Source organism: Barbus barbus (genome assembly GCF_936440315.1).
Source record: "Barbus barbus genome assembly, chromosome: 9".
In the NCBI taxonomy this organism is placed as follows: domain Eukaryota; kingdom Metazoa; phylum Chordata; class Actinopteri; order Cypriniformes; family Cyprinidae; genus Barbus; species Barbus barbus.
The window spans coordinates 685,001-708,385 of record NC_136737.1 but is presented as its reverse complement, the minus strand read 5'-3'; the positions used below and the strand labels follow the sequence as shown (position 1 = coordinate 708,385).

General features: G+C 40.5%; 3 protein-coding genes across 4 annotated transcripts in view; all 3 read right to left on the bottom strand.

Annotated features, from left to right (window-relative positions):
• LOC306874449 (cAMP-dependent protein kinase type II-alpha regulatory subunit-like) overlaps positions 1-4,922 on the bottom strand; it is a 28,847-nt gene extending 23,925 nt beyond the window's left edge. Inside the window, exons 1-2 of the mRNA XM_079424499.1 lie at positions 4,411-4,922; positions 1,262-1,401 (exon numbers count right to left, since the gene is read on the bottom strand). Of these exons, the coding sequence (XP_079280625.1) occupies positions 1,262-1,401; positions 4,411-4,660 (390 nt within the window). The 5' untranslated portion in view covers positions 4,661-4,922. The remainder of the gene's footprint in view (positions 1-1,261; positions 1,402-4,410) is intronic.
• A 447-nt stretch (positions 4,923-5,369) lies between these two features.
• On the bottom strand, positions 5,370-13,444 carry LOC306874834 (mitochondrial carnitine/acylcarnitine carrier protein-like). Of its 2 annotated transcripts, none has more exons than XR_013784668.1 (9): positions 13,217-13,441; positions 8,935-9,027; positions 8,728-8,855; positions 8,545-8,635; positions 8,028-8,145; positions 7,198-7,270; positions 6,961-7,070; positions 6,372-6,879; positions 5,370-6,273 (listed from the first exon to the last, which is right to left on the bottom strand). XR_013784668.1 is itself a non-coding variant. In XM_079425112.1 (9 exons), exons 1-9 carry the CDS (start codon positions 13,316-13,318, stop codon positions 5,742-5,744), a joined length of 903 nt encoding a protein of 300 aa, XP_079281238.1. In that variant the 5' UTR covers positions 13,319-13,444; the 3' UTR covers positions 5,370-5,741. The 2 variants fall into 2 exon arrangements, 1 of the variants encoding a protein (XP_079281238.1); XM_079425112.1 differs by having other exon boundaries at positions 5,370-5,804; positions 6,755-6,879; positions 13,217-13,444.
• Positions 13,445-13,740: 296 nt separating this feature from the next.
• Positions 13,741-20,453, bottom strand: LOC306874728 (NCK-interacting protein with SH3 domain-like). The gene is made up of 12 exons (XM_079424946.1): positions 20,138-20,453; positions 18,786-18,898; positions 17,559-17,821; positions 16,897-17,477; positions 16,648-16,818; positions 16,165-16,251; positions 15,737-15,875; positions 15,580-15,660; positions 15,377-15,505; positions 15,193-15,285; positions 14,862-15,034; positions 13,741-14,672 (listed from the first exon to the last, which is right to left on the bottom strand). The coding sequence occupies exons 1-12, from the start codon at positions 20,306-20,308 to the stop codon at positions 14,460-14,462; spliced, it is 2,214 nt and encodes a 737-aa protein (XP_079281072.1). The 5' UTR covers positions 20,309-20,453; the 3' UTR covers positions 13,741-14,459.
• Positions 20,454-23,385: the final 2,932 nt, after the last annotated feature.

The following is a 23,385-nucleotide window of genomic DNA, read 5'->3' as shown; positions in this document are numbered from 1 at the left end:
CAGTTAATAAATGAAAAGAGTGCAAGTCTAAAAGGGACAAGTGTTATTTTTTAAAGAATAGAATTAGAATAGAGGATCAAATAAAGATGGAAGAGATGTGTTTTTAGCTGATTCTCGAAGATGAAAAAGCATGTCTAATTAAATTAAAATCATAAACCTTATACAATTTAACATCAATTTATTAAAGGCTTAACAAAAAAACATGGTTAGAGCTCTATGAAGTGTTTTATTGTTACCAAATTCTGTTTAAGCATGTCTAATTATTTGAATGCATAAAACTTTATTTTTACAATAGCCCTATGAATTTTTTTTCTGCATTTTGTATGTAAATTATTCCGGTTATCAAATGCATAATTAATTTCAATTAAATTAAATTAACATTAATTAATCTTTTAATCAAATTAAACAAACTTTATTTTTAGCCAAACAAATGGGATTTACTATTAAAATTAAAACATGAAAGAAATGTTGTGCAATTATTACTTAAACTGTTTTAATAATTTTAGTAATAGTAGTAGTCGTCACGAATCCTGGCCATGAACTTCCATTAACTCACCACCAGAGGTCACTCGCTCACCACATGAACGCTTGCACGCCACCTCAGACTACAATTCCCATCATGCCTCATACCTGGGACTGATTGCACTCCACACCTGCACCTCATTAACACACACACACATATAAGCCATTCACACACAGCACCTCACTGCGAAGTCTTGATTTGCCCCGGCTGTCACTACTGAGCGTTTCTGTCCTGGTCCTGTGTTTGAGTTGGACTGTTCTGATTGTTCTCTGCCTGCCCTGACCCGGATTGTTTATTGGACTCTGATTCCGCCTCTGCCTTGCCTCTATTGCACTGTTTTGCTGGTATTTGGCCCTGTCTGTTTGATTATTCTAATAAAAGCTGCAAATGGATCTAACCCAGTCTGATTATTCACAACAGTAGTAGTATTACATTCTACTGAACAATAGTAGCCTAATATAATTCTAGCACAATAATGTCTTCAAGTTATACTCAACTTTTATTTTGACGGTTTGCCGTAAATACCTGTGAATAGCCTATCTTTGTGTGTAAATGATATGAGCGACTCATATTTAAATAGTCTTTTTGCTGCTTAATTTCTACAGATTCTAGTCCATATCGTTATTTGATTGAAGTATAATGACCTACTTTTAATGAATTGATCCAAACTTTGACCGATTCCCTGTAAATTGTGCTTTAATGCCTGTATTCGGTGTTCTCCTCATGTACTGTAAGCACCTGCTCGAGGGTTTTGAACAGCAGTATGTCCCTGCAGGCCTCCTGTAGTCGCTGACGCTGCGCTTCGGTTTTAGGGTGAACGACCCTCGGCTCGCCGCCCTCGTCTTCATCTTCATCAGGGTTATACGCCTCCGCACACACTGAGGAACACACGATCACATGACAGGAAGCAGTAACCGCTCCAGACACTCCACAAAAACAGCTGAAATCATCTTTATTTGACTTTCCAAAGCAACATTTCTCTTTTTAATTAAGTTTAACTTAATGTACTAAAACGGAAATAAAAACTAATAGAAACTTTGTAGAAAAAACGGTAACACTTTATTTTAAGGTTTCCTTGTTACACATTACATGTCCGTACTATTATAATAACAATAAATTATGCATAATTACATGCAAGTAACCCTGAATCAAACCCTAATCCTAACTATATAGTAAGCACATGCAGTTAATTAATATCACTCAGTACTTAAATGTATAATTACACTGTAACAAGGACACCTTAAAAAAAAAAAAAAACTGTAACCGAAAAGGCATTTAAAAAAAAAACTAAAATTTTGTTAAAATAAAATTAAGACAAACCTTCTAAAAAAAATAAATAATACAAGACACAATCAACAAAATTACTGCAGATGTTACTAAAATTAAAATTAAATCATAAAACTGAAAATAAATATAAAGATAAAAACTAATTATATAATTAAAATGACTAAATATGAATAAAAACTGTAATAATATCACAATGATACTAAAATAACATTCAGACAAAACATTTTACCTGATACACGTCTGTTGCATTTACTGGGTGGAGGAGCTACAGATGGGTGGGTGGGCGGGTGGATGGATGGATGGGCAGATGGATGGATGGGCGGGTGGGCAGGTGGATGGATGGATGGGTGGGTGGGCAGGTGGATGGATGGATGGGCAGGTGGATGGATGGATGGGTGGGTGGATGGATGGGCAGGTGGATGGATGGATGGGTGGGTGGGCAGGTGGATGGATGGATGGATGGGTGGATGGATGGATGGGCAGATGGATGGATGGGCGGGTGGATGGATGGATGGGCAGATGGATGGATGGGCGGGTGGGCAGGTGGATGGATGGATGGGTGGGTGGGCAGGTGGATGGATGGATGGGCAGGTGGATGGATGGATGGGTGGGTGGATGGATGGGCAGGTGGATGGATGGATGGGCGGGTGGATGGATGGATGGGCAGATGGATGGATGGGCGGGTGGATGGATGGATGGGCAGATGGATGGATGGGCGGGTGGGCAGGTGGATGGATGGATGGGTGGGTGGGCAGGTGGATGGATGGATGGGCAGGTGGATGGATGGATGGGTGGGTGGATGGATGGGCAGGTGGATGGATGGATGGGTGGGTGGGCAGGTGGATGGATGGATGGATGGGTGGATGGATGGATGGGCAGATGGATGGATGGGCGGGTGGATGGATGGATGGGCAGATGGATGGATGGGCGGGTGGGCAGGTGGATGGATGGATGGGTGGGTGGGCAGGTGGATGGATGGATGGGCAGGTGGATGGATGGATGGGTGGGTGGATGGATGGGCAGGTGGATGGATGGATGGGTGGGTGGGCAGGTGGATGGATGGATGGGCAGGTGGATGGATGGATGGGTGGGTGGGCAGGTGGATGGATGGATGGGCAGGTGGATGGATGGATGGGCGGGTGGGCAGGTGGATGGATGGATGGATGGGCGGGTGGATGGATGGATGGATGGATGGGCGGGTGGATGGATGGATGGGCGGATGGATGGATGGGTGGATGGATGGATGGGCGGGTGGGTCGGTGGATGGATGGATGGGCAGGTGGGTCGGTGGATGGATGGATGGGTCGGTGGATGGATGGATGGATGAATGGGCGGGTGGATGGATGGATGGATGGGCGGATGGGTCGGTGGATAGATAGATAGATTGATAGATAAGTGTCATATTGATGGTCATAAAATTATTGACAAATGAAAATGTAAACAGGAGCTAAATAATAAATAATAATAAATCTTCAGTTTACTCAGAGTTTAATTCAATATTTCTATTCATGTATTTGTAATGATCACAGTATGTAATGTCAGCTGAATCTGTTTATCAATATGATGTATAATCGCAGATGAACACAAATGTGCCTTCATAAGTCATGGATGTTTCCAGTATTAACTGTTTCCAGGCCAAACACAGAATGTTCTGTTATACGCTATCACACATCTCCTGAATGAGTCTAGAATCACTCGATCAAAAACACAGACCAGGAAGACACAGAAACCAGCGATCTAATATAAGCATATGAGAAACTGAAAATTGAGTGTTTAATCTTATTATTATACATTACTGACACTCTATCCTCTAATCTGATACTGTTAAGTGCTTTGACACAATCTGTATTGTTAAAAGAGCTATATAAATAAAGCTGACTTGACTTATGCATATGAAAAATAATGTGATCGTCAACACTAGCAGCATATAAATGAAAACTGTGTAATGTTTCAGAGTGAGGTGTGGATCCAGAAAGTGTTAAAGGCCTGTGAAGCTTTGAGATACTGATGGAAGACATCTACTGCAGCTTTGCTCTGATAATATTACTGAATATCATCCAGATGGAGTATTGGATAAAAATTAGGCTTTCTCCGCTTTTTGCTCAAATGTTTTTTTTTTTTTTTTATGAAACCAAGTGTTGATAAAAAACAATGCTTTTTGTTATGAAAGCAGAGGGTCTGTTCTTTATTTTGATGTATTGCATGTTCAGATATTCATACAATAAAATATTCTGGGGCCATATTAGTGAAATCATCAAAAACGCTGTCGGGGAAAGAGTTAAATAAAAGTAGTTTCAGAGTAACTTTAGACGATAAAACACCAAGTTCAAAATGTCCCAGTAGATAGAAACACTTGAGTCTATTTATAGAAATGGAATATATGCTGGACATTTGTATATAAAGCTGGACACGTGTCTGGACGCATTGAAAACAAACTGATTAGTTAGGAAACTTGATTTATTCCCTGATGTGTTTTCTTATTTATTTTCTCTTTTTTTAAGTCACTGCTGCTGTCAAGGAATGTTTAGTTCATTGTTTGTAATTTGCAGTTAATGTATAAAAATAAAGTTTTTAAAACACACAGGAAGTTCTGCGCCCACCTTTGAATGTAAAATCATCTGGAAAGTCATCTTCCTCCTCCTCCTCCTCCTCCTCTCCGTCGCCGCTGGAGCTCCGGTCGAAGGCCTCTCCGCGGGTCACCGGAGACCGACGGCTGGAGCTGCGCTGTTCCCGCAGGCGGGTGAAGTACAGCACGGCGAACTCCAGCAGGTCCGCGGGCCTCCGCCGCAGCACCTCCAGCGTGTAGCCCTTCAGGAGCTCGGTCAGACCCGCCGGAACCGACGCGCTCATCACGAACACCGAGCACCGGACACACTGATCAAGCAGCTCGCCGCAGCCTTCAGACCTGCTTCCCCCGCGGGCAGCGCCATCGACCCGTCACAGCGGAAAATATCTATCGACTGTCCTCAAAAACATCACGACTGCAGGGCGGCGATGCACTGCCTTTACTTTTCTGTACATTTAATCAACATATTCTTCTCAAAAGATGGGGTTTTATTTCTACATGAGAGCGGCAAAGCCTCAGTTAATCTGAGGTAAATTCAGGCGAGGAAAGTGGCGGGAAAATCTCAACGACTTTATGTGACAAAACCAGTCATAATTGAGCCCGTTTAAATAATTAATCTCTCCATTGATGTATGGTTTGTTATGATCGGACAATATTTGTCTGAGATGCAACTATTAGAAAATCTGGAATCTGAGGGAGCAAAAAAATCTAAATATTGAGAAAATCTCCTTTAAAGTTGTTCAAATGAAGTTCTTAGCAATGCATATTACTAATCAAAAATGAAGTTTTGATATATTTACGGTAGGAAATTTACTAAATATCTTGATGGAACATGATCTTAATATCCTAATGATTTTTGTCATAAAAGAGAAATGTATAATTTTGATCCATACAATGTATTGTTGTCTATTGCTACAGATATACCTGTGCTACTCATGACTGCTTCTGTGCTGCAGGGACACATATGAGACAAATCAATACTCACAGATCATACAAAATGATCAATATACATTTATTTATGTACATGATAATAACTGTTAATTAAACATAACGAACAAAACAATTAAAACAGGCCTTGACTGTGTACTGAGTTGCTGTCGTGAGGGCCGAAGGCAGATGATGCTGTAAACGGACGAATGCTAATGTACAGACACAGCTTTGCTAGCTGTTAGACGTTTGATTTACATGATAAACATTCAGCTTCCCTGAAGGCAGAAATCGGTTCACAGTCTGTTATAAGGCACTGACTACAGATTAAAATCCTCTGGAATAAATCATAAAGCAGCGAGACATGTCCGTATCGATCCATACAGCGTCTCGCAGCGCAATCGTGCTCACGTTCACCTCCGGTCCGGTTCCTCGGGGTCACAGATCTGGAGCGAGCCAGTTCAGAAACTTCATGGCCAGCTCAAAGCCCAGGAAACAGGCCTGAAGAGAGAGAGAGAGCGGTCAGCGCTATTGACCCGCTGTAACTGGGGCAGGCGGATGCGCCTTGGGCCGTCCTGACTGTATTCAGCTTCTATACACAAACATCTCTGACGCACCGGGACAAAAATCATGCTTTCGCAAATCAGAACATGTCTTCGCTATCAGATAAAACAATTATCACAAACTAAGTCATAATAATGAGATCAAAGGTCAAAATCATGATTAAAAATGTCATAATTATGACATAAACAGTCAATTATGAGGTGAAATGTCAAAATAATGAGATTTAAGTTACAATTATGATAAAATCAATTATGAGATCAAATTTTAAATTATAACAGACATAATTATGAGATAAAAGGTCAAAATGATGTCATACTAAGTCAATTATAAGATAAGTCAAAATCATGAGATTAAAATGCCATAACTGACATAAAGTCAATGAGAAAAACGTTAAAATTATGACATACTAAATCATAATTATGGCAAAAAGGGCAACTTAGATTTTTTGTAATAATTTCAACCTTTATCCCATAATTATGATTTAGTATGTCACAATTTTGACACTTTATTTCATAATCATGATTTATCAAAGCATTATATTTGTGTCTTATGTGGTGGAGATGGCCTTCTGTATATTTCACCCCAAAAACCAAAAGAAAAAACATTAGCATAAAGAAAATAAAGCTTATTTTTGAGACCATGGGGATTTTCTGTATTGTAAGGTTCATGACAATGCACCATGATTTCTGCAGTTAAACTGCGTTATATCGTAGTATTTTAAGTTAATTCATGGTGACTACTGTAGTATCGCCACAATAAAAGAGAAAAGCTCATTTTAAAACGATGAGTAATAATTCAACAGTGACTGCAGTTGGGCACTAAATGCCATAGTTTCCGTGAAGCGTGACCCGCTCTGACCCGTGTGTGTTCATGAGAGCGTGTCGTACCGCGTTCGCTGGAAACGCTCGCAGCATCACAGCGGTAAAGCCTTTATAGAGCGAGCCGATGCCCTCCTCCCGGATCAGCTCTCTCAGGACATCCCGGAAGCCGCTGGGATATTTGCCCTCTGGAGCTGCGGACACACACACACACACACACTCAGACTGGCTGCAGACGCCCAGATCTGCTCCCCAACACTGCTTCTCACACACACCTGTCTGGAAGCGAGACTTCAGCACGTCTGGAGGAATCGCCACGGCCCAGTTAAAGATCCCCGCCATCCCACCAGCAAACAGAACACTGGGAACACTGAGCTCCGACGGGCTGGAGACACACACACACACACAGACACAGACACACACACACAGACACAGACACACAGACACACAATCAATGTAGGGCATGTCTGTATGTGTGATTATGCAGCAGGGTGGTCATGTGACCGGCTGACCTCCTGCCCTCTGGCGTGAGCGCGTTCTTTATCCACTCGTACGTCATGAAGTACATCCCACTGGCCGGCACGTCTGACACACAGAGTGACAGCTGTCAATCATCTGAATATTCACGCGCTCATATGAGCCTAAGAATGCGTCATTTACATGTTTTCAACATAAAATTTCAGAAAATGTGTACAACATGTAATCAATCAGCCGGTGAGTTATGGTGATGATTATCAATTACGTTTTTCCTCTATTTATCTTATCACATGTGTCCCTGGAGCACAAAAGCAGTCATCAGTAACACAGGTATATCTGTAGCAATAGCCAACAATACATTGTATGGATCAAAATTATACATTTCTCTTTTATGACAAAAATCATTAGGATATTAAGATCATGTTCCATGAAGATATTTTGTAAATTTCCTACAGTAAATATATCAAAACTTCATTTTTGATTAGTAATATGCATTGCTAAGAACTTCATTTGAACAACTTTAAAGGAGATTTTCTCAATATTTAGATTTTTTTGCTCCCTCAGATTCCAGATTTTCTAATAGTTGTATCTCAGACAAATATTGTCCGATCATAACAAACCATACATCAATGGAAAGATTATTTATTCAGCTTTCAGATGATGTATACATCTCAATTTTGAAAAACTGACCCTTCTGACTGGTTTTGTGCTCCAGGGTCGTTTCAGTGTGTGTATCAGGATTGTGTCATTTGTTGTGTCCTGTGAGCAGTCTGTAGCTGTGTGCAACTCTGTCTGAGTGTTACTGTGGTGGCTGTGAAAGCGTCTCGCTCTGCAGGTGTGTGTGTGTGTGTGTGTGTGTGTGTACCTCTCATGAGCGTCAGAGCCGTTCCTTTATAGATGCCGCGGATGCCGTTCTCTCGGTACAGCTGCTTGACGCAGTCCATCGGCCCCGCGTACTTCACCTGCCCCGACGCTGCTTGGATCTGAACACACACATACGCACGTTACACTCACGTTACACACACACACACACACACACTCACGTTACACACACACACACACACACACACACACACACACACACACACGTTACACACACACACACACTCACGTTACACACACACACACACACACACACACACACACACACACACACACTCACGTTACACACACACTCACGTTACACACACACTCACGTTACACACACACATTTTACACACACACACACACGCGCACACACACACACACTCACGTTACACACACACACACACGTTTTATACACACACACACACACACACACTCACGTTACACACACACGTTTTACACACACACACACACGCGCACACACACACACACACACTCACACGAGTGGTGAGTCTCACCTGCAGCAGACATTTGATCCTCTCTCCTGGAGCCATGATGGCTGTAGTGAAGACACCTGACAGCATCCCGGCGGCAAACAGCTGCGGATACCTGACACACACACACACACACACACACACAAATGGTGAGGAAACACACTCACGTGACACACTCAACACATCTGAACGTCTCCAGCGGCTCACGTCAGGACGTCGTCCGGTGTTTTCTGCTGCAGTTTTTTGCCGAGTCCGAAGCCGAAGAAGCAGACGGCGAACATGGGCGTGACTCCGATGATGGGTGCCAACATGCCCTTATACAGCCCCCGGACCCCCTGCCACACACACACACACACACATGGGTCAGTCCGGCCGTCTGCGCTCAGCACACATACAGCTCCGAGTCGCTCACACCTCTTTGGCCAGCGACTTCCTGAAGCAGTCGAACGTCCCGCGGTACAGCGCAGACTCTCCAGGACCGGGCATGGGCTGCGTCTGCAGTCGCACCTGCGCAGACGTCACATGACGACAGTGTTGGAGAGAGCTCCTTTCACAAGGAATGCGTTACAATATTGCGTTACTCCCTAAAAAAAAGTAACTAGTTACGTTACTTAATTACTTTTTATGGAAAGTAATGCGTTTACATTTGAGTTACTTTGTAAATCTGGGCAGGGCTTGCTTGTTTGTTTTTAATATAAAAAGTTCTTCTTTTACAAATGTAAAGCCTTTTCACACCAAAAGTGAAGTGAATATGAAGCAGGTTCTGATCTGATAGAGTATAGTGAGAGTAATAAGAGAGTATATGAAGCAGGTTCTGATCTGTTAGAGTATAGTGAGAGTAATAAGAGTGTATATGAAGCAGGTTCTGATCTGTTAGAGTATAGTGAGAGTAATAAGAGTGTATATGAAGCAGGTTCTGATCTGTTAAGAGTATAGTGAGAGTAATAAGAGTGTATATGGAGCAGGTTATGATCTGATAGAGTATAGTGAGAGTAATAAGAGAGTATATGAAGCAGGTTCTGATCTGATAGAGTATAGTGAGAGTAATAAGAGTGTATATGAAGCAGGTTATGATCTGATAGAGTATAGTGAGAGTAATAACAGTGAATATGAAGCAGGTTATGATCTGATAGAGTATAGTGAGAGTAATAAGAGAGTATGTGAAGCAGGTTATGATCTGATAGAGTATAGTGAGAGTAATAACAGTGAATATGAAGCAGGTTATGATCTGATAGAGTATAGTGAGAGTAATAAGAGAGTATATGAAGCAGGTTCTGATCTGATAGAGTATACTGAGAGCAATAAGAGTGTATATGAAGCAGGTTCTGATCTGATAGAGTATAGTGAGAGTAATAAGAGAGTATATGAAGCAGGTTCTGATCTGATAGAGTATACTGAGAGCAATAAGAGTGTATATGAAGCAGGTTCTGATCTGATAGAGTATACTGAGAGCAATAAGAGTGAATATGAAGCAGGTTCTGATCTGATAGAGTATAGTGAGAGTAATAACAGTGAATATGAAGCAGGTTATGATCTGATAGAGTATAGTGAGAGTAATAACAGTGAATATGAAGCAGGTTATGATCTGATAGAGTATAGTGAGAGTAATAACAGTGAATATGAAGCAGGTTATGATCTGATAGAGTATAGTGAGAGTAATAAGAGTGAATATGAAGCAGGTTGTGATCTGATAGAGTATAGTGAGAGTAATAAGAGTGTATATATGAAGCAGGTTCTGATCTGATAGAGTATACTGAGAGTAATAAGAGTGAATATGAAGCAGGTTCTGATCTGATAGAGTATAGTGAGAGTAATAAGAGTGAATATGAAGCAGGTTATGATCTGATAGAGTATAGTGAGAGTAATAAGAGTGAATATGAAGCAGGTTATGATCTGATAGAGTATAGTGAGAGTAATAAGAGTGAATATGAAGCAGGTTATGATCTGATAGAGTATAGTGAGAGTAATAAGAGTGAATATGAAGCAGGTTATGATCTGATAGAGTATAGTGAGAGTAATAAGAGTGTATATATGAAGCAGGTTCTGATCTGATAGAGTATACTGAGAGTAATAAGAGTGAATATGAAGCAGGTTCTGATCTGATAGAGTATAGTGAGAGTAATAACAGTGAATATGAAGCAGGTTATGATCTGATAGAGTATACTGAGAGTAATAAGAGTGAATATGAAGCAGGTTATGATCTGATAGAGTATAGTGAGAGTAATAACAGTGAATATGAAGCAGGTTATGATCTGATAGAGTATAGTGAGAGTAATAACAGTGAATATGAAGCAGGTTATGATCTGATAGAGTATACTGAGAGTAATAAGAGTGAATATGAAGCAGGTTATGATCTGATAGAGTATAGTGAGAGTAATAACAGTGAATATGAAGCAGGTTATGATCTGATAGAGTATAGTGAGAGTAATAACAGTGAATATGAAGCAGGTTATGATCTGATAGAGTATACTGAGAGTAATAAGAGTGAATATGAAGCAGGTTATGATCTGATAGAGTATACTGAGAGTAATAAGAGTGTATATGAAGCAGGTTCTGATCTGATAGAGTATAGTGAGAGTAATAACAGTGAATATGAAGCAGGTTATGATCTGATAGAGTACAGTGAGAGTAATAAGAGAGTATATGAAGCAGGTTCTGATCTGATAGAGTATAGTGAGAGTAATAAGAGAGTATATGAAGCAGGTTCTGATCTGATAGAGTATAGTGAGAGTAATAACAGTGAATATGAAGCAGGTTATGATCTGATAGAGTATAGTGAGAGTAATAAGAGAGTATGTGAAGCAGGTTATGATCTGATAGAGTATAGTGAGAGTAATAACAGTGAATATGAAGCAGGTTATGATCTGATAGAGTACAGTGAGAGTAATAAGAGAGTATATGAAGCAGGTTCTGATCTGATAGAGTATAGTGAGAGTAATAAGAGAGTATATGAAGCAGGTTCTGATCTGATAGAGTATAGTGAGAGTAATAAGAGTGTATATGAAGCAGGTTCTGATCTGATAGAGTATAGTGAGAGTAATAAGAGTGTATATGAAGCAGGTTCTGATCTGATAGAGTATAGTGAGAGTAATAAGAGTGTATATGAAGCAGGTTCTGATCTGATAGAGTATAGTGAGAGTAATAACAGTGAATATGAAGCAGGTTATGATCTGATAGAGTATACTGAGAGTAATAAGAGAGTATATGAAGCAGGTTATGATCTGATAGAGTATAGTGAGAGTAATAAGAGAGTATATGAAGCAGGTTCTGATCTGATAGAGTATACTGAGAGCAATAAGAGTGTATATGAAGCAGGTTCTGATCTGATAGAGTATAGTGAGAGTAATAAGAGAGTATATGAAGCAGGTTCTGATCTGATAGAGTATACTGAGAGCAATAAGAGTGTATATGAAGCAGGTTCTGATCTGATAGAGTATAGTGAGAGTAATAAGAGTGTATATATGAAGCAGGTTCTGATCTGATAGAGTATACTGAGAGTAATAAGAGTGAATATGAAGCAGGTTCTGATCTGATAGAGTATAGTGAGAGTAATAACAGTGAATATGAAGCAGGTTATGATCTGATAGAGTATAGTGAGAGTAATAACAGTGAATATGAAGCAGGTTATGATCTGATAGAGTATAGTGAGAGTAATAACAGTGAATATGAAGCAGGTTATGATCTGATAGAGTATACTGAGAGTAATAAGAGTGAATATGAAGCAGGTTATGATCTGATAGAGTATAGTGAGAGTAATAAGAGTGAATATGAAGCAGGTTATGATCTGATAGAGTATAGTGAGAGTAATAAGAGTGTATATATGAAGCAGGTTCTGATCTGATAGAGTATACTGAGAGTAATAAGAGTGAATATGAAGCAGGTTCTGATCTGATAGAGTATAGTGAGAGTAATAACAGTGAATATGAAGCAGGTTATGATCTGATAGAGTATACTGAGAGTAATAAGAGTGAATATGAAGCAGGTTATGATCTTATAGAGTATAGTGAGAGTAATAACAGTGAATATGAAGCAGGTTATGATCTGATAGAGTATAGTGAGAGTAATAACAGTGAATATGAAGCAGGTTATGATCTGATAGAGTATATTGAGAGTAATAAGAGTGAATATGAAGCAGGTTATGATCTGATAGAGTATAGTGAGAGTAATAACAGTGAATATGAAGCAGGTTATGATCTGATAGAGTATAGTGAGAGTAATAACAGTGAATATGAAGCAGGTTATGATCTGATAGAGTATACTGAGAGTAATAAGAGTGAATATGAAGCAGGTTATGATCTGATAGAGTATAGTGAGAGTAATAACAGTGAATATGAAGCAGGTTCTGATCTGATAGAGTATACTGAGAGTAATAAGAGTGTATATGAAGCAGGTTCTGATCTGATAGAGTATAGTGAGAGTAATAACAGTGAATATGAAGCAGGTTCTGATCTGATAGAGTATACTGAGAGTAATAAGAGTGTATATGAAGCAGGTTCTGATCTGATAGAGTATAGTGAGAGTAATAACAGTGAATATGAAGCAGGTTATGATCTGATAGAGTATACTGAGAGTAATAAGAGAGTATATGAAGCAGGTTATGATCTGATAGAGTATACTGAGAGTAATATGAGTGTATATGAAGCAGGTTCTGATCTGATAGAGTATAGTGAGAGTAATAAGAGTGTGTGTGAGTTACTTTGATGGTGTCCAGCGGGTGTCCGGCGAACACTAAACACACTCCTCCGAATCCTCCGGCGAAGAAGTTCTTCACTGGACTGATCTGCTGCTGCTTCGACATGGTCAGCTCGGTCCAGTCTTACAGATCTCTGGCAGAAACACTCAGATGCTTTCTGTCTCTCCTCTGTGCGACCTTTCACCCACAAACACACCCGGAACTATTTCACCGGCGCACCCGCAGAGCACGTGACGCAGGAGATGGGCGGGGCCTAAAGCATTATTCTCTTATTAACCCGTTAAACCCCTTTTTTCCCTGACATGAAAATATCCAGATGATGTGTCATTAGTAACCCTTGTGTTTTATGTTCGGTCACAATACTGAATTAACATATTTCTGCAGTCATAAAAATCGATATATATCTTAACCCAGTTATTTGAAACTCTGTTATCACACTCTAGGGTTACTATTATGCATAAAAACCCTTATAGAACACTGATAGGAATACTGATATAAAAGACAAAAAATTATAATAATACAACCAACGCATTTCAAAATTGTTACTTTATTATAACATAATCACATTTTTATATTAGGGCTACCAGTGTTACAACATCAATATTGTAACTTATGTGTAACATTTGAACTTTTAACTGCAACATTTAAGTGCAATTTTCACTAACTGCAATTATCCCAGCGGTCACTATTATGACCATCAAGATGTTTACTCATTCTATGACCACACTCAACTAAATTTAATAATTGTGAATTCATATATTAATACTAGACACCTTAAAGATAATCTGTGTCATATGTTTATGTTAACACACTTTACTGGCCTTTTGTTTTGGAGCTTTGATGCAGTCATCATCTGCTCAAGGTGCAAACAGGAAGTAATCTGCTCTGGTCATGTGACGATCTGCACTAATCAGGTTTATAAATGAAAAGCTTCTCTACGGTCTCTATCGTGAGCGGTGGGGTTAAATGGGTTAATTACTCTTCACTTTGTATTTTAATGACTCTGTCACATATAACACAGGCACATATTTGAGGTGCATTTTATTAGTGTTTCAGCGTTAAGAAAATATATTACCGTTTCCCTTGAACAAAAGCATAAGAGGAAAAATAGACTGTTTAGCACAAAGCTGACAGCAGCACAAACTCTGTGCTAGACAGAGGAACACTGAAGTGCTGGAGGACAGCGGGGGGTCATTAAAGCTGGCGGAGGAACTGCGCTGGAACACTAGCACTAGCAGGGAGTGAATCAGCTTCTGGAGATCTGAGGAAACTCCTGGTAGATCTGCTGCACGATGAGTTTGTCCATGGCTCTGCTGGAGCCCTGATCCTCCCCACAATCCTCTTCTTCTCCCAGGATCCTCTGCAGCGTCGCCTGCAGGTCGCTCAGCCGGTGCCGGTGCTCCAGATAGTCAGTGGAGCGCATGATGGCCAGCATGAGAGACAGATACTCCATCCGCATCTGAGTATCCAGAGCAGATGAACACAGCACAACACAAGCTTACCAGCTGCATTCATCATTAGCATTACAGCTAGCAACACATTTATCATATTAGGTGCACTTATCCTCACAGTTACTGGAGTAGTGATTACTCTATTAGTTATTATAGTTATGGTTATAGTTATAATGTGTGTGTGGAGCGAGTCTCACTCTATCACCGGGCGACAGGTCTGAGATCAGTCTCACTGCGATGTCGATCATCACCATCAGGTCAGTGCGGTAGAAAATATCAGACGTGTCTCGACTGGAGAACACATCCTGCAAGAACTTGAGCACTGAGTGCGGCGCAGGAGGAGCGTGATCAAACACACACACCGGGTCCTCTACACACACACACACACACACACACACACACACACACACACACACACACACACACACAGAGAGAGAATGTCAGTGCATCACTGCGGCAGGTCTACTGTGAAATGAGTGTGTGTGTGAGGTGAGATGAGTTTGCGTGTGTGTTGTGTGTGTGTGTCACCTCCTCTGTTAAGCAGTAACAAGAGTTTCTCAGTGAGAATCTTCACATTGTGTCTCTTGATCAGCGCCTGCATCACCATGTTGCTCTCCGGTACTGCAGGGGGCAGCAAACACACAAGCACAGGTCAGAAGTAAGACAGAGAGCGACACACTGGCTGGTTCTGCAGTGTGTGTGTGTGGGGTACCGCTCAGGTGCAGGTTGAAAGCCAGCAGCAGGTTGATGAAGAGGTCTGGCAGCTGCTCTGTGGGGTCGGAGGGCAAGCCGTCCTCAATCACGTCCAGCAGGAACCGCAGGAAAGTGCTGTTGAGATGCTCTGAGACAGAGAGGTACAGGTCAGTCTGCGGTCAGCAGCGTCCAAACGACCAAAGACGCGAACGTGTCTCTTACCGTAGTGATGCAGCGGGATCTGCTCGCCCCTGCAGAAGATCATGGCCATCAGCAGCGCACTGTAGCACATCTTCTCATGCTCTGCACACAAAACACACGTCAGCTGCGCACAGACACACAGAGCCGGAGCCGGAGCCGGAGCCGGAACCGGACTCACCCTGAGTGTCCGTCTGCAGGTCCCTCGCCAGCTCCATGCTCAGGACGGAGTTCAGAAGGGTGGAGATCAGCGCCGCGTCCAGGCCGCACATCGCCCCGAACACCTTCAGCAGCAGCAGCCGCAGCGACACACGGTGCTCCTGAGCGATCGCACGCGTTACTGACGCGCAAAACACTGCTCATGCTACAAACAATCACTACATTACCCGCATAACACCCCTTCACCCTGCAAACAATAACTAGAACCAGAACCGGAATGATAACTGCAACAGCAACAATAACCATAACAACAACTACAATATAACTATAACAGTAACGATAACCATAAAAATTGCTACAATAATAACTATAACGATATCTGCTCTGTGGGGTCGGAGGGCAAACCGAGCCTCAATTATCTCACACGATGACGTCATCAGAGCGACTCACCATCTGATAATACGACACCAGCGACAGAACCGCCTCATACTCGTTCACGCGACACATCTTCTTACACACCTCAGGATCCGCGTCAGTCTGAAAGAAACACACACATAATTATATACACATTGCTCTGCTTGCAATGACAATAAAGCTATTCATTCATTCAGATGTAATGCTATACGAATAGGTCTCAACAACGCCATCTCACAACCAATTTGTGCGTATTTTACGAGGTGACTAATTCGTACGAATTCATGCGGCCACACTTGATTTTATTAATTTTCTGTGAGGGGTAAGTTTAGGGATGGTCCTTCGTACAAATTCCTATGAATTTGCCACCTCGTAAAATATGTACGATGTTTCCCAAAAAGTTTGAATTCCTACGAATTTGCCACCTCGTAAAATACATACCATGTTTTACAGAAAGTACGAATTAGCCACCATGTAAAATATGAATTGCGAATTGCCATGTGAACGTGTTGGTCTCACCAGTATCTGCAGTAACTCCTCCAGGTAACATGCGATGAGCGCGTGATCTTCGTGCAGAGCCCAGCTGCGCTGCTGCGAGTCGTCGCGGTGTCGCGCCAGATCGTTAAAGATCACCTGCAGCCGCTGCTCGTCGTGACACACCTGGCCGAGCGGCAGCGCCGCACCCAGATCCTAACGACACAAACCCAACAAACGCTTCAGCAGCGGAGCCAACAACAGAACGCCTCGACTAGACGAGCAGCTACTAACCTTACTCTCCACCAGCGATAGCAGCACCTGCTCCAGGTCCGCCGTCGCCCTCGGCAACGCGCTCTGCAGGTGACCCACCACCACGCCCACGGCAACCCGCGACAGCTCGTAACTAAGTCCTGTGTTCTTGCGCACCAGTTCGATCAGTTCCGCTCCAATCGTCACGGGAACGGCTGCAGACGGGGTGGGGCTACTGGGAGGGCTGAGAGGAGCAGGGGGCGGGGCCAGCGTCCACTCTGCATCCAATTGGTGTTCGGCGGCAGGCTGTTTACTGATTGGCTGAGGTGCCGGCCTCTTCTTCGAAGGGTCTGGAGAAGGGGAGTGGTCAGGCACAGGAGGGGGCAGAACTGGTGAGCTCTTTCTTGAAGGCTCTTCCTGAGAGGATCGGGCAGGGATAGAAGGGGGCGGAGCCCTGCCTCGTTTTGGCACGGGGGGCGGAGTGCTGCTGACACTGGGAAGACTGACTGAGGAAACGCCCGACTGGGAGGAGCTGGAGTCTAAGGAGGTGGAGCTGACAGACAGAGAGGGTCCGGTGGGAGGGGTGGGGCTTGTGGAGGAGACTCTCAGTGGCACTTCCGGATCTGTAGAGAGAGAGAGAGAGATAGACACGTTCACTCAGGCGTAACGCGAGCGTATTGGTCGCTGCTGGTTTTAGCACTCACTGGTGCATCGTGATTCGCGATGTTTCTCCGGAGGCGGCGGAGTCTCGGGCACCGCTCTGCGAGGCTGAGGAGGAACCTGATAGAGTCCAGGAACGCTGGCGGGGCGCTGGGACGCCGGCTCGCAGCTGTAGGCTCGGCTCAGACCGTTGGGCGGCACGCGGCTCAGAGACACCTCGCTGGAGGAGGATGGGATCTTCTGCTGGTGACCCGATGGAGTCGGGCTTCTGCGGGACACAGTCTCCTTCCTGTGGTGGATCAACTTCCTGTGGAGTGTCACGGATATACAGAAAAAAAATATACACATGTAAATGTAATAAAATATGAAAACATAATATAAAAGTTTATATAATACAAACATTTTAAAATATAAGAAGATAAAAGTGTGTAATATATCATATTTATATAATATTGATTATTCTTAATTTAACAATATAATAATATTAAAAACACACAAAAAATGTCATATTAAAACGGAAATAATACGATAAAAATAAAAACATAAATATGTAAATATTATGCAATATGATATAAGAATGTATTAATATAATATATAAATATATACGAATTTAAAAATAATAATATAAAAATTTAGTAATTCTATAAAATATAGACAAGTAATAATAAATAAAACATAAAAATAACGTTTAATGTAATACAAAAATATTACAATAATACAAAAATATAAATCTGTAAATATAATGCAATATAAAAATGTATTAATGTGTAAAGATATAAATATTGCATATATTACACAAATATTGTAATATTAACTATACAAATGTAACACCATAAAATAGTTTTTTTAATCTAGTGATTATCGTCAGTTTGATTTCACAGATTTTAACTAAACTGATCTAGACAATGGCATCTCTGAACTCAATAATGAAATGCCTTTAGCTGATAATTGAGTGTTTAATGTTATTATTATTCATTACTGACACTCTATCCTCCAATCTGATACTGTTAAGCAGCTTTGACATGATCTGTATTGTTAAAAGAGCTATATAAATAAAGCTGACTTGACTCGACTTAAAATAGAAATTTTACAAGAAATGAAATACTAAAATGTTTAAAAATATATTCAATATTATATGGAAATATAAATGTAATACAAGACGAAATATTAATATCAAATGCAATAATAATATATAATATAAAAGCAGAAATATAATTTGACTTCCTAATAAAATAAACGATCAGTCTGTGAATATGTGGCTCTGGACTCACTGCAGGATGTTTCTCTGCTCCAGGTTGTATTTGCCTCCGTTGGTCATGGCCACGTTGTGAATGGCTTCAATGGCTCGATCAATAGACTGCAGAACCTCGTCCTGCTCTGGAGCCTGATGAGACATCACTATCATCATCATCATCATCATCATCACCACCATCATCACCACCATCATCACCATCATCATCATCATCATCATCATCACCACCATCATCACCATCATCATCATCACCATCATCACCATCACCATCATCATCATCACCATCATCATCACCATCATCACCATCATCACCATCATCATCATCACCATCATCATCACCACCATCATCACCATCACCATCATCACCATCATCACCATCATCACCATCATCACCATCACCACCACCACCATCACCATCACCATCATCATCACCACCATCATCACCATCACCATCATCATCATCACCATCACCATCACCATCACCACCACCATCACCATCACCACCATCATCACCATCACCATCATCATCACCACCATCATCACCATCACCATCATCACCATCACCATCATCATCATCACCACCACCATCATCACCATCACCATCATCATCACCATCATCACCATCACCATCATCACCATCACCATCACCATCACCACCACCATCACCATCATCATCACCATCACCATCATCACCATCATCATCATCATCACGATGCACAACCCAGCGGATGAACAGATGGCATCAGATCAAATGTTAATCTTGTGAACTGAGAATCCTGACAGTGATTGAGTTCAGCTCTGATCTGTGTGTGTGTGTGTGTGTGTGTGTGTGTATGGTCTCTTCTCCATCTCTGTCACAGCATGAATGTGTAAATATAGCTAAGGATGAGTGATGACGCAGTACTGAGCCTCTAGCAGAAGCAGAAACCCAACACTCTGCAGAAAAACCTCCCACATCAGTCAAGATTGATCTACTTCTGGAAAACCACGTTTGGAGCCATGCAATGACTGCTTTAGTGCTTGTGAAGCCGTAACTCAAGTGCACAGAATGCTTTGTAAAAGTGTACATCTACCTTCAATAACTAACCTTCCTCTGTTCTTTAATGTTAGTTTATAGTGCATTTAACCAACATTAACATGTGATTTAATGCTAGTTGTTTTTATCTAGAGATCTGTGTCAAATATGTCCACAGACCTATAGGTTTGACATTTATAGCTGCAAAATAAAAGGCTGATAACTTGAGCGTTGATTATAAACACTGAGTGAATGCAGGCTGTGCTTCTCATTGATGAAGGGCCCCTCAAGAGCCAGCCCAGGGGCCCCTGCTGTCTCAATGCGGCCCTATGTGTGTGTGTAGTGAGAGACCTCACCGGTATTTTCTCGATGTAAGCGGCGGGGATGTATCCCGTCTCTCCGGAGCTGCAGCGCGTCGCGAGCCACCAGTGCGCGCTGCTGCGCTCGAGCACGAGGAAGCTCTCTCCCGCGGGGAAGCGCAGCGCGTTCCGCTCCGCAGAGCTGAAGGAGAACAGCGAGCGATACATCGCGTTACCGACGCGTTAAGAAGCGATATAAACGAAAGACGCGCGATCATAACGCGCTCAGATCATGTGAACGCGCGGCTCTTCAAAGCGCAGCCCAGTAAACACCATACCGGGCGCGCACACACACAGACGGTCACGCGCCCTCCAGGAAGAACAATCGAGCCAGAGTCTGATTCACAGGATCACCGAGATGCTCATCGATTTCAGACCAAATAACCGAAAGAGGAAGAGATTTGACATAAACATGCGTGTACAATAAAACACCAACAAACATCTAATAAACGGAGAATTTAATCGTTAACATATACAGGTATGCCACTGTTAAATGTTTAACATAATAATTAAATGACGAGAACTGGAGAGCTGTCATCCAGCGCCGGATGTTGAGGTTGTGGCAACCGGAAATGAACAATAAAATGGAATTTTCTACATATTAGATAGTTTTATTAAAGTCTTCACTTCCCAGGCTTCCGGTTTGGTGATGTAACAGAGAGCAGCTCCTTTAAAATATATTAAAGCGTCTTTACAAGAGGGTTAAGAAACCTTACAAAAAGGAAAGCAATTTTTTTGTATCTTAAACAGTTTAAAACTGACTTTTGTTTCTTGCAAGAATGTCATTCCACCAAAGATGATTGTAACTTTTGGAGATCTCAGTGGGGGTTAGATTTATGGATGGCTCATGGAACAAGTAATTCAGCTGGTGTTTGTATCCTTAAAAATCAGTTTAATGGGAAGATTGTATGCTCTGATTGTGACCCAAATGGCCGTTATATTTGCCTTGTAATAGAAATTTCAAATTTAATGTGTATTATTGTTAATATTTATGGATACAATCAACAAAAAGAAAACGAAAAACTTATTGTTCAAGTGGAAGAACATGTTTTGAAGTTACTAACTAAATACCCAAATTCTTTTTTAATTTTCACATCAGAGTTCTATCATATGTTCAGTAAAAATATAGCTCCTTTCTTGCTCAGAGTTTATATGGAAATTATAAATAAATCTTTTCTTCCTCCTACTGTATGCCAAGGTTTGATTACCTTCATTCCCAAGCCAAATAAAAATACTACTTTATTAGATAATTGGCGTCCAATAACGTTGTTAAACAATGATTATAAAATAATTGCTTTAATATTAGCCAAAAGATTAAAAGGGATATTACATTCTATCATTGATGAAACACAATCTGGCTTTATGCAGGATAGACATATATCTAATAATATAAGATTAATATTAGACATTTTAGATTATTCTGATATAATTAATGATGATGGTTACATCTTTTTTTTGGACTATTATAAAGCCTTTGATACTTTAGAGCATGGTTTTTTATTTCAAGCCCTTAAAGAAATCGGTTTTGGTGCTAATTTCTGTAAAATTGTTAAAATGTTATATAAAAATGCAAATAGCTCAATCAAGTTAAGCAGTGGTACTTCTCCGAGGTTTTTTTTAAACTGTGGAGTTAGGCAGGGATGCCCTGTATCTCCTTATTTGTTTTTAATTGCAGTGCAATTTCTTAATTTGTATGTTAAAAGGAGTAACATAAAAGGTATTACAATTGGAAATGTAGAATTAATTATCAGTCAACTAGCTGATGACACAGCATTGTTTTTAAAGGACTCCTCTCAAGTCTCGGTAGCTTTAAATATTCTCCAAGCATTTACCAAAGCTTCTGGTCTAAATCTTAATGTAGATAAATGCGACTTATTGCCCATTAAAAATGGTTGTGTTTCCTCAATCTGTGGCGTAACTGTTAAAAACACAGTAACATACCTTGGCATAAATATAACAAAGGATAAAAACAGATGTGCTACAAATTTTAATCCAGTCATTGCAAAGACAAAGAAAAAATTGAATGGCTGGCTTCAAAGAGATTTATCTCTTAAAGGAAGAATTTTGCTCACTAAAGCTGAGGGGCTATCGCGTCTCTCTTATGCAGCCCAATCTCTCCATGTAGATAAGCCATCGTGTAAACTGATTGATAGAACTTTAACAGACTTTGTCTGGAAAAACAAATGCCATTATATGAAAAAGTCTGTTATACTAAATTCCTATAATAAAGGTGGCCTAAATTTTATTGATTTCAATTCTTTAAATTATGCCTTTAAAATAAATTGGCTTAATAAGTATTTGAAAAATCAACATTCAATCTGGTATATTTTTCCACAGCAAGCATTTTCATTCGTTGGAGGTATTAAATTTCTATTGATGTGCAATTATAACATATCAAAAATACCTGTTAAGCTTTCAAATTTCCATCAACAGGTACTTTTGGCCTGGGTGTTAATTTATAAACACAATTTTACCCCCCATACATTTTTTATTTGGAATAATCAAAATATTTGATATAAAAATAGATCTTTGTTTTTTAATCAGTGGTTTAATAATGGTTTGCTTTTAGTAAGTCAGTTATTTAACAGCAGAGGTTTATTAATGACTTATATAGAATTTATTTCAGAATATAACATACCAGTTAGTCCAAAGGAGTTCGCCATTGTTATGGGAGCAATAACATCAGGAATCTGTATGCTCTTCAAAAATAGCAATCACTCCGCAATTAAAAAAGCTTCTTCTCCTGATCCAATGGATACCACTATAGGTAAAATGTTTTTCTACTAAAAAAGATAGAAATTATAAAATTAGATCTCTTTTTATTGAAAATGTTACTACTTTGTCGCCTGTAATTTCTTACTGGAATAGTTTATTTAGAAATTTGAATTGGAAAAAAAATATGGTCTCTACAACAGAAATACTTCCTCACTAATAAAGTAAAAGAAGTTTCTTTCAAATTAATTAATAAATTTTATCCTGTTAAACATTTTATGGAGAAGTATAAGGCTAACATTGATACTAAATGTTCATTTTGTGAATTTCATTCTGAAACAGTTTTTCATTTATTCTGGACTTGTCATTATACTGTACAACTCTGGAAACATATTGGTTCATTTATTAATGAGAATATCCAGCAAAATGTATCCATTACCTTCAAAGGAATTATGTTTGGGCATTATGAGTCTGATTCTACTAAAAGCAATGCTTGTTTTGTTATAAATTTAATTTTTTTTCTTTGTAAATTT

Bases quoted from the DNA above. Each gene is read 5' to 3' on its own strand.
- LOC306874834 (XM_079425112.1), bottom strand. From the start codon at position 13,318: ATGTCGAAGCAGCAGCAGATCAGTCCAGTGAAGAACTTCTTCGCCGGA. The intron at 9,028-13,216 runs GTAACTCACACA...ACGTCTGCGCAG, and splicing joins ACCCGCTGGACACCATCAAA to GTGCGACTGCAGACGCAGCC. The intron at 8,636-8,727 runs GTGAGCCGCTGG...TGTGTGTGTCAG, and splicing joins ACACCGGACGACGTCCTGAC to GTATCCGCAGCTGTTTGCCG.
- LOC306874728 (XM_079424946.1), bottom strand. From the start codon at position 20,308: ATGTATCGCTCGCTGTTCTCCTTCAGCTCTGCGGAGCGGAACGCGCTG. The intron at 17,478-17,558 runs GTGAGTGCTAAA...CTCTCTCTACAG, and splicing joins TCGCGAATCACGATGCACCA to ATCCGGAAGTGCCACTGAGA. The intron at 15,506-15,579 runs GTAAGAGACACG...TCTCTGTCTCAG, and splicing joins GATCCCGCTGCATCACTACG to AGCATCTCAACAGCACTTTC.